Source organism: Solanum dulcamara, chromosome 11, assembly GCF_947179165.1.
Source record: "Solanum dulcamara chromosome 11, daSolDulc1.2, whole genome shotgun sequence".
Taxonomy (NCBI): Eukaryota; Viridiplantae; Streptophyta; class Magnoliopsida; order Solanales; family Solanaceae; genus Solanum; species Solanum dulcamara.
In genome coordinates, this window is record NC_077247.1 from 45,839,711 (window position 1) to 45,851,229 (window position 11,519).

Below are 11,519 nucleotides of genomic sequence, written 5' to 3' on the forward strand. Positions count from 1 at the left end.
ATACAAAATGAAGTAGAAAAAAACATAGGATCCATCGGAAAAACAGGATGAGGAGCATGTGCAAATTTGTCATCACGTTACATGGCAATATATTTGGTGCCCTACGAAAGATGTACCAAAATACTTGTGGGGAGTATGTCATGGGGAATACCTTCTTCCCAATTATGAAAATGCTAACGTAATATATAACTTGGATAAAATTTTCTTTGATTTTGCTATTCGTAAGAGAGAAATTAATATTAGGTGTTTCGAGTTAGTTTATATGCACCTGCTAATAATTTATCTTAAGTAAAAATTCTGATGAAGGGATTATTATTTTCAAAGAAACTTATCAAATTTCTATTGATAAATTTCATTAAGTTAATATGGACAAAATAAAATGAAATGGAAGGAGTAATTAATTGCTTTAAAGTCAGTGTTGCCGTTTATGTAAGAGGTGGAGAACATCATTTTAAAACGTTGGGAACTGAATAAGATGTCTAGTTCCAAAGAGACAATATCTTTGATTTGAGTACCAAAGTCTCCTAATCTTTTTTGCTTTTATGGGTAAATGTAATTAAATCTCTCATATCTGAAATTTCTCAAAGTTAATCATGTTTTTTCTTTGAAACAGAAGTACTCAAAATGCACCTTTGCGGCCGCCGTCTCCTACTTAATTCCCCCCATCTTAGGGTGTAATTAGGGGATTATCTATGTGTAGCTTTATACAAGAATGTAGTTATTTACTTTGTGGATAGCCATACCAATAAAAGTTTTGAAATATGAGAAAATAACAGGTGGATCAAACCGATTGGCTCGTATTCTCGTTTGGAGGAAAGGTGGAAAGAACTAAATCTTGATTGGTGTACTAAGGTGAGGCGACTACTTAATTTGTGTTTGGGTATACAATCACATACCTCGAAAAGAAGTCATAATCTACACTAATTATAAATTAATAAATTAACTCAACTTTTAGGGAAGAGTGTCTCCCCCACCCCTCGCAAATTCAAGCAAAGTATAAAAAAATGGAATTAAAATTCATTTTGGAAAATTTTTGAGCATGAGTTATCAATTATTTAGCAGCAAGGACTCCGCAACTTTTAAAGAGGCAAATGGAATTTTGAATCTTTTACCTAAGTTGTCTTACCGCAAATGATTATTTTTTTAAAAAAAGTTTATAGGACTATACTTTAAAATAACCTCGTAAATCCATCACTATATATACAAACGTTAAATATGTATTTAAGAGGGAAAGATGTAGAAAATAAAAGAACACAATAAATGAAAATTTGTTAGACCATCACAAAGGAGCAATTTGTTATTCCTAGTTTGCTTGTCCGTACACGTGTGTATGATCATGCTTTGATAATCATATGCCACATTTAGTTACTATCTTATAATCCTACAATATAAACACATTAGGTCACATGTATTATTGATGGGCTTAATTACAAACACCAAAATTGAAGTGAAGCCCACCTTTGACATACCTAAAGTGAAAAATCCACAAGACAGTTTGTTACTATAGGTGCTGAATAAAACCTAGCCACTATAGTTGGAAGCAATAAACTCACTGCTAGAATTCATGGAATCTCTTAACGAAGTAAAGAGTACTTTATATGTCCAATTCGGTTTAACCAAGTAAAGTGTACTTAATACGATAATTAGAAGCATAGAATACAGAATTAGGTAGACTTATGAGTTAACTAATGATAAAGAAACGGCCAACTCAAGTACACAGAGGTAGATTGCTCAACTCAAAATTGACAAATTTCTGCAGCACTAGTACATATAAACCCCTTAATCAGGAGTACAGAACATCACTCCAAACCCCTTATCGCGAATATAAGGGAGTAGGAGCTCAAGAATTTAAAGAGTATACAATAAAGTTTTGCTCATCTGCTTTGCCAACAAGTCAAAAAGAGCATCTGGGGAGAGAATTTTTAGACAAAATGTACTTATGAAATTGAAACTTATGCTAAGGCCTCTTCAAGCTAGAGATATTATGTCCAAAAAAATACCATGGTGCATGTTGCTGTGGCAAAGACGATTCTTGATGTCTTGAAACGGGGACCATAATGCATAAAACGAAATGAATGTTTAAGAAAAATGACTTGTGAGAGCAATTTACACCATTTACATTCTCAATGAAGCATGAACACTTGATTATATTGCCTTCTCAGTTTTCACCAGTCAAATTTGTTGGTTCGCTCAAAACATATTTGGGCAACTCATACTTGGCACCTGCATTAGAAGAATTAATATTAACTGAGATTCTCACGAATGGAAGTTGGAGGTGTTTAGCGACATGTACTACAAACCTCTCTCATCATAGCAGACTGTTAAATCAGGGGCTTGAACAATTATCCCAGCGCTGTCCACAATTGTTTGTGCAAGGCTTACGTCTGCCTCTGTAGCAGCACGTAGCGCATCCCAGATCTCTGAAAATGGAGTATAATATGTTGTAAGAAAAAATCTTTTCATATACTATACTGTTGGGGAATGGACCCTCCTACTACAAGTATACTATTACCTTAGCATCAGTTAATACTTTCAATAGCTTCATTTCAATCTCTAAATTTTAACAATAACCACCAGAAAAAAGAAATCATATGGCTGGTGTCACATTCATTCACAACGTGAAAATATGAGGTTCAATGCATTGAATGGTATCTCAATTATGATGATCTGAAAACTAATTAATAGTGAGGCTTACTAGAGAGCTTTCCCGACTTCTTCTGAATATACAAGCTCCTTGCCATTGGTGCAATCAGAAAGGGTTCTCTTGAAAGCAGACATTAGCTTCCCATTTTTTTTAAAAAAAAGAAAGTTACTCCTTTTCTGTCTTTCATTAATATCATTTAATTAGAAGTTGAAATTGCTTATTCCATTAGCTGATGTGCCTTGTTTTAATGAACTATTTGAAAGAAACAATGCAGCTTTCTTTCTAACAATATGGAAAGGCAAAACAGATCTGGAGATGGGTATGTTTCTTCCTGCAGCAACTTTGCCAAACTGAGGGCACCAAAACGCTATCAAGGATCATTAAGGTTGTTATCTCAGGAGCAAATTAGGAATTTACTTCTTGAAATGATCATGTTATCTGAGAACAGCCAATAAGGGCACAACAACAACAACAACCCAGTGAAATCCCACACTGTGGGGTCTGGGGAGGGTAGAGTGTACGCAGACCTGACTCCTACCAACGTAGGACGGCTGTTTCCAGAACAGCCAATAAGGGCACAATACTTAAAATTAGATGTAGCATGCATATTAAAAGATATCATACTCAGCTTGATTTTCACAAATTTAAAGTCATTTTTTTCTGAAAGAAATATCCAAGTTACTAACTACTGGAGCCAGATCGTTATGAGAAAGCTTTAATGCATGATATAAAACCTCCTAAAGTACCAAACTTAGAGCAACTTATCATCAAGACAGATTCTTTTGATCCATACGTAAGCAGTTCCTACTTCCTACACATCAGACATCATCACATGTGTATTCTAGAGTTAACAATTGGCCTATCACTAACAGGTTGCTCAAATAAAAACACAAGAGGCCTATTGTACCGTAACCAGATCACACATCCAGCTCTATTGAACCAGAGATTCCAGAAACTTGCAGAAGCTAGTAAAAGTTATCAAGAAATTTACCTTTTCGTCCCCCATAGTGTGGCGCAGTGTCCCAGAATTCATCACGCATCTGTACAAGCTGAGCTCTTGTTATCGGTTCTGAATGTTTCCAAGGCTTTGGTTTTCTTATCTTCTTAACAGTTTCTGCAAATGAAGGAGTAAGACAAGATGTAGGTGAAGTATAATACTTATAATTGAAACATATATCTAATATGAGCAGCATTCAAGTATTAACATAACAATTTAATATTGAAACCTCTACTAGGAGAATGGAGAACAACTCTTAAAAGATAAATAATTTTTCACGTGGTTACCGGAAATTTAACATCCATCCTTAATGCTCTGAACTCTGTTAGAACAAATAATCTGATACAATTCCAGAATTAAAATCCTTATTTCCAGAATCCCTTTTTTGAATATTCCTCAGATCCTATATCAACCCTCTATTATAAATTTTCAATTCATTTTGTTCTTTATTTCTCTAAATATGGACAATCCTCTTAATAACAATCTCTCTGCTTCACATTGGCCTACTTAGACACTAGAGCCGTATAGTGTTATTCTATCTTTTGCTACTGCAGTTAGGTACACAAGCATATATCTATGAGCACATATGACATTATACAAGTTCATGTTTGTTGGAACTAAGAAAAGAAAATAACATTGTGTTCTTTTGGAATGGATCTCATGAAGAATGAAGCCACCACTGACTTCTCTGGGTTAAGACGTTGAGTAAAGGAGTAGGATGATAATAGAGGAACTTACAGCCTCATAAAGTAGTCTGGATGACCAAAGGCAAATTTCCTGACAAAAGCAAGGAAACAAACAATAGCCACTTACCCACTATTCAGTTCTTATAATGAATGTGATTGACGGAGGCACCATCTTTGCAAGATGATGTGGACAAGCTAGCTGTTTGGAGGAAAATTCTTCAAATGAAAGGACAAAGAACGGGAAAAAAGATAAAGAAAAAGGCTACTGGGTTGCTTAATGCTTTTGTCCAAAAGTAGGGGAAGACAAAAAGGTGAGAACAAGGTTTTTTGTTTTTTGTATCCTTGATGATGTAATTAAAATAAATAGAATTCTATCTGCAATGTAACAAGGGGAAAGGATAAAAGTCAAATATCCCAAAGTTGGAGGGTCAAAAGTTGTCCATTGCATAAATATCCCAACGTATCTAGAATTCTTAATTCATCGAACCCCCTTATTGGGAGTAAGGTGGACCCAAATCATAATGCTCACTAACAGCCACCAAAAATGAGTTATATTGGCATGATAAATTGGCACTAGAATTTGCTTTTGGGTGTAAGGTGGTCCCACATTTTTGGATTGTTTAATCACACTATAATTTTGTTAATCATGCACTGCTCCTCCTTTAAAACCAGAATCTTCACTTTAGAAATAAAGCTTTAGCGCATCTCTTTTCCTTTTCCAAAGTTCCTTACAACATTTCAGGACATAGACCAGTATCCTCCCATGCTTTAAATTAAATTAGACAACATGCAAAGGACAAAGACACATATCTGAGAACAAATGCCTCTAAAAAGTAGATAGTAACATCACTAGTGATCTAACACTGATCTAGACTATCTTTTTAGGAATATAACTCTACTAGAATGCACTGCAAAGAGACAAATGATACAACATTTAATTAGATAAAGAACAAGCTACATGGATCTGTTCGAACAGTAGAACTAAAAAATCATCAATGCTTCAATATAACATTCTGCAACACATTCTGCAGGTGATGAAGAATATCAGCAACAATAGAAAGAACCATGCCTCTTATGAGCGGAAAAGAAACATAGACTAGAAGGATCATTTATAAAAGGGAATTTAGTCCGGAATAATAGAAAGTTGTAGATCATTCTTAAAGAAAATAATAGACAGTTGTAGATCATTGAATATGAAAGAATAGTACAGCACATTCTCATAACAAAAGCCTAAGAAGGTAATGAGAAATCAATTATAGCAAAACAGAAAAATATGAGGCAACGCAAAATACCTAGAACTTTTACTAAAAGCTTAAGCCAGCATAGCAATAAGTACAACTTATCAAGGAAAACAAACAGAGCTAAATTGCAAGTCCACAAACAAAACCAAAAGTCCTGCGTAATTGATTAGTAAAGAAGTGAAGCAACACCGGCATACAAACTTAACAGGTTGTGAATTGGAAAATATGTTGAATTGCAAAGCTAACAAACTTCAGATCATACAAACAAATGCTAAATCTTTACCATATGTTCATCAACACAACCTTTAAGAAAATGAGCAACAGCCAGCAGTGCATCTTTCCATACCATTGAAAAAAAAGGATTTATTCAGACAAAAAGTAACCATACAAAGTTCAATAGAGAAAAAAGCTTTTCCAAGTGCATTTACATATTCAGTGTCGCTCCATACGAGGCCGATCCGATCTCCATTGTATAGCCCTTCAAGTGCTGATAGACCGCGAGCTCCTGTTATTAAGATAAACTTTTATCTGATTTGATTATTTGAGTTAATCTCTTTCAGAGGAAAGAATCAAAACAGTCGACTAGCATGCGTGAACTCTGATAATTAGGAATTGAAGATCAAATCTTAAAAAATCTAATGATGAAAGTACTCTAGATTTTGACAAAAACTCCAATATTGTCTACCATCTCCATTTTATCGGCTAAAATCTTTAACTTATCAACACTGACTTGATCTAAGAGACTAACACACATTCTTCATTAAACATGTTTTTTTTCCATCAACACTACCAAACCATGTTGTTTTTCAGTCCTTTCCTTCTGCTCCTTTATTCAAGTTCTGTCATTCTTATTTCATATCTATCTTATTTGAGTAAACTTTCCTCTAGATTAAGCATTATTTTTCAGTTGCCTAACATTTTACATTTACTGATACATGATTATTCATTGGGTAATATGATCTCCTTTCAATTTCATTGAGTACATCTATTTAAGAAGCAGGTAAATATACTTGGACGACCTATTGCCAATGCATATATTTTGATTTATTTCTGCATCTTTGTCTATAAGTCTTCCAAGTATCTAATTTATTGCTTGAGGGTATTCCTGACTCAAATAACACACTCCGTCTATTCAAATGCACCTAGCTCTTCTTCCAGTTAAATCTTCTTTAGATACAACTTACTGTTGGACTAATGCAAGTGATAAGGAGTAGTGATTTCTCTTTATCAAAGAGAAAAGGAATAGTGATGTCTCTTTATCAAATGTAAAGGAAAGAACAAAGAACAGTTCAATAAATTGGACAACCAATTTACCACAATAGTTTCTCCACCTATTCTTCATTGTCAAATTCATATTTTAAGTCAATAAGCAACGCATCATCATCCCCACAACTACAACCTACCCATTAGTATCAAACAAACACAATATCTAAAAAAAATGGAACTTACAATTACATAACTAGTACTAATACCTACCCAATAAGTAATTCATCACTAATTATCCATTATCAAATGTCACTTACTTGAGCCCCAATTAATGAGTCAAATAACCAGAAAAACAATTGAAAGTTTTCCCCGTGAAAGGCAAAATCATCCAAAGCCATATATCAGTATAACCAATTGAAGATCTCCAAAAATTACTAAAACAGTCAATTTCACCAATAATACGTGGAAAACAATCAACTTCCAAAACAAATGCAATCTTTGAAAGTGGAATTACACAAAAGACACACATTTTATGTCTGGAAAACCAAATGGGTATCTCTAAAAGTTGAAGAAAACAATAATTTCACCAAGAAAGATAGCAATCAACTTCAAACACAAACGAAACACAGCGAAAACTCACTTCAATCAGGAAAACCAAATGGGCATCCTTAAAAGTTGAAGAAAACAATAATTTCACCAAGAAAGAAAGCAATCAACTTCAAACACAAACGAAACACAGCGAAAACTCACTTCCTACATCAGGAAACCAAATGGGTATCACAAAAAGTTGAAGAAAACAATAATTTCACCAAGAAAGAACGCAATCAACTTCAAACACAAACGAAACACTGCGAAAACTCACTTCATGCTTCAGGAAACCAAATGGGTATCACTAAAAATTGAAGAAAACAATAACTTCATCAAGAAAGATAGCAATCAACTTCAAACACTGCGAAAACTGGCTTCATACATCAGGAAACCAAATGGTCATCACTAAAAATTGGTGAAAAAAAATTACCATCTCCTTTGGAACGTGAGGATCCAGCGCAGCCCATAATAAGAGAGTAGCCCAAAAATCCAGTATCCAGGAACAGCTGAGCCGATCTCGAGAGTGAAATTCCCAGTCAATGGTTGACAACTATGTGTTGATGGGGAGAAGTTTTATATGCAAAAAGGGGAAATTTTGAATTGCTTTGTGATTCTTCTGAGGAGTATTATTGCGTGCTCATATCTCTTACAGTGACACTATGTACTATATATACTAATTATTTTTGTTCTCATTTACTTATCAAAAAACAATTTAATTTAATTTTTCATTTTACTTGTTAAATTTGATAAATTAAAAAGGTACAATTTTTTTTATTTATTATATCCTCAATTTATTAAGAGAATTAATATCTTTAAAATATGTAGAATTTTTTGAAATCTTGATCAATTTATTTATAAACTTAGAGTATCAAATATTTTGAAATTTGGATTATGACTTTAATGATTAATAAAAATAAAATAATAAATTTACTATATCAATCATTGATTTCTTAATAGGTGTGTCAAATCAAAATTTAACAAATAAAAGGAAACGAAGAGAATATATAGAGTAGCTTTTTCTTCTCTTTGTTTTTGTACTAAGGCTAGAACTTCGATTTTGGGTGAGATTAGAAATTTGTTTTTCTAGTGTACATCTACATAGAACTCTTCTTGGATAATTGTTACCCATAGTTATACTCTCTACATCGGCTAGCTTTATTTGTTCGCTATATTATTTTTAATGAAATATTTAATAATATTTGTTCAGTTTATAAAATTAATAAATAATTTATTATATTGTGTCTATTTTATCTTTTTCATTAAATACTATTTATTTTTTAATATTTACACTTATATTTAATAAGGGTAATTTGATAAAATTACTCCTTCTGCTTTTTAATTCATATGTCAAGTCAATAGTGGATAACTATTATATTATTGGACAAAGCGAGCATAATATATTGTATTATATTGAATTGTTTAAATAATTACAATATTTGATTATAATATGTACTTTTCCGTCGTTACAAGATATTATTATTATTATTATTATTATTATTATTATTATTATTATTATTATTATTATTATTATTATTTGTGTATCTCATGAGGGTGCAGTGTGTAGAGGTTGTATATGTGTATTAAATGTGAATGTATATGATTAATCGAAATGAAGATGTTATTGACACTAGTATTACGATATGGTGTGTTTAAATGAAAAATATTAGTATATATTATAATTTCTACATAAAGTAAGTACTAATTAATAATTTGCATATTTAATAATTATTGTGTGTTGGTGGTATAATTTGTCGATGGGAGGAAGAAAAGAATAATAAATCAAGTACTATTATCAAGTGTTAATGTTTATACTTATTAAGTTATTTTATAAATTTGAATTGAGTGTAAGTTAAATTTATTTTGAATTTAATATTGTTAGTGTATTTGTCTTTCAATTCAATTTTTCAATTTCATCTTCTAGTTATCAATTCAAATGTTGTATTCTTTATAGATTTTTTTATATATAAAAGAAGGAAAAAACGTAATGTTATACATATTTGGTAGTTTTGTGGCATACTTAAAGAAACATGGAATAAGCATGCATTTATGAGTTTATGGATATTTGAAAATTAATTTATTCCCCATGTATTGGGAAGGTTCCTCATATATTGGGCAATAGTTAATAAATAAATTGATAAGCATAATTTAAACTTTGGAAGGAAATGGTAAAAATGTCCAAAAAAAACTAGTTTATAATGTGAAAGTGTCTTTTTATCATTTTGGCTAAATTTGGGCCAATTTTTTTTGGCCGAAAAGATTTTTCCAAAATTTCTGCTATATAAAAGTGTGAGTGATAATTTTGGTATCAACATGTGTGTTTGTTGGATTTAAAATTCAAAATGAGGATAATTATGTCATTTAACTAATATTTCAATAGCTACTTTTGTCTACTTTTGTCGATTGCTATAATTTTGTTAGAACGATGGTCTGGTATAATGTGCTATGCGCTTTAAATAATGTACATTTGATAGCAGTATCGGAGCCACCTTATAGTTAGAAAGTTCATCCTAATCTCCTTCAACATAAATTATATTATTTATATATGATTAAAGTAATTTTTTATGCATATATAGTAAATGTCTAATCTTCTTTAATTAGTTCGTGTGTCTACTTCTTCAAATTTTGAATTCTCTTAATCAAAATCCTGCTTATGTCACTGTTTGATAGTAATGTCGAAGCTACTCCTTCTCATTAAGTAGCATCCATTACCAACAAAGGGTGTGGTGCAGTGGTGAGACTATTTTATTCTTAAACAGAGGTCTCAGGTTTGAGCTTTGATATAGAAATAACCTTATTGAGAGCGTCACGCCCGAATGGACCTTACAATGCACGATTCGAATTTAGTCAAAACTCTATAGGTTTCGGACACTGGGTGGGAAACAAAAAAAATAGTATGCATTGAATTAGTAGGTCCCACTTGAATTTGTTTTTATATACTTGTCAGGTGGCTTTACATTGGAGTTTAACTCATTTTCTTTTTGTAATTGATCAAGAAAAAACTATTTTATCTTAAGTTAAAAGGATTTTTCAAAATATTTCAAAGACACTTTATAGAATGTAATAAACACAAAATATATGAAGAGATATTTTAAAAATTTACCCTCATAAAGTTTTGTTACATTTAAACAAAAACTTAAATTTAAATTAAAGACATTTTGTTATTTAGGCTATATTTTGTATTACTTTCAATATATTCCAATATAGCGTAGCAATATATATACACTTACGTAACACAATGATAATTGAATAATTTAATAATAAATATTTCATAAGAAAAGAATAACTTGTTTCAATCTCAAAAAAGATAAATTTTAACCCTAAAATAAGTTTGATAAAAAAATATAATTTTTTTATGACAATAAACAAATATAATTAATTGAAGATTAAATACCTTAATTATGCAACTAAAATTTAAATATATTAATAACTAAAAGTGCTAATGTTTCACAAATTATTTCAAAACAAAAAAATGACTCGCAATATCATGGGTCATTTACAATTTTCTGCGTCTTTTGTGTTGTCTATAATTTATATACTGCATAATATATACATTTTTTGCGAAATACCTAAATTATGCAACTAAAATTTAAGTATATTAATAACTAAAAGTGCTAATGTTTCACAAATTATTTCAAAATAAAAAAATGACTCGCAATATCATGGGTCATTTATAATTTTCTGCGTATTTTGTGTTGTCTTTAATTTATATACCGCATAATATATACATATTTTGCGAAACATAAGTGTATATTTCGTATCATAATATGTTAAAAATTATGTCCAATGTGACTTCAGTTTCTAAAGAAATACGTCTCACAAATCTTAAATTCAATTGCTTAAAAAAGAGACAATTTAAAGAATAAAAATTAAAAATCAACCTTGAAAGACATAACGTGCAATTTTAATAAGAAAAAACTAAATAGTTAGACATACTTCATTGCCATATATACTATTATTACCTATACTTTCAAATATTACGTATCTTACCACTAATTAATGAGTTTCTATCATATATCGAGGGATATATACTTAGATATATGTATTTTTGCTATCAGATACACTAAAATAGGAAGAGACGCGAGCGAGATGGGGAGGGAGAATGGCGAGTGAGATGGGAGGAAGGCAAGGTAGGTGAGCAAGATTTGTTTTGTATTCAG

At 31.3% G+C, this 11,519-nt stretch overlaps 1 protein-coding gene across 1 annotated transcript; it reads right to left on the reverse strand.

The window, feature by feature from the left end:
* Nucleotides 1-1,701: 1,701 nt before the first annotated feature.
* LOC129874779 (uncharacterized) lies at nt 1,702-8,001 on the reverse strand. Its single transcript, XM_055950131.1, has 4 exons — nt 7,793-8,001; nt 3,636-3,758; nt 2,301-2,420; nt 1,702-2,223 (listed from the first exon to the last, which is right to left on the reverse strand). The coding sequence occupies exons 1-4, from the start codon at nt 7,827-7,829 to the stop codon at nt 2,159-2,161; spliced, it is 345 nt and encodes a 114-aa protein (XP_055806106.1). The 5' UTR covers nt 7,830-8,001; the 3' UTR covers nt 1,702-2,158.
* Nucleotides 8,002-11,519: the final 3,518 nt, after the last annotated feature.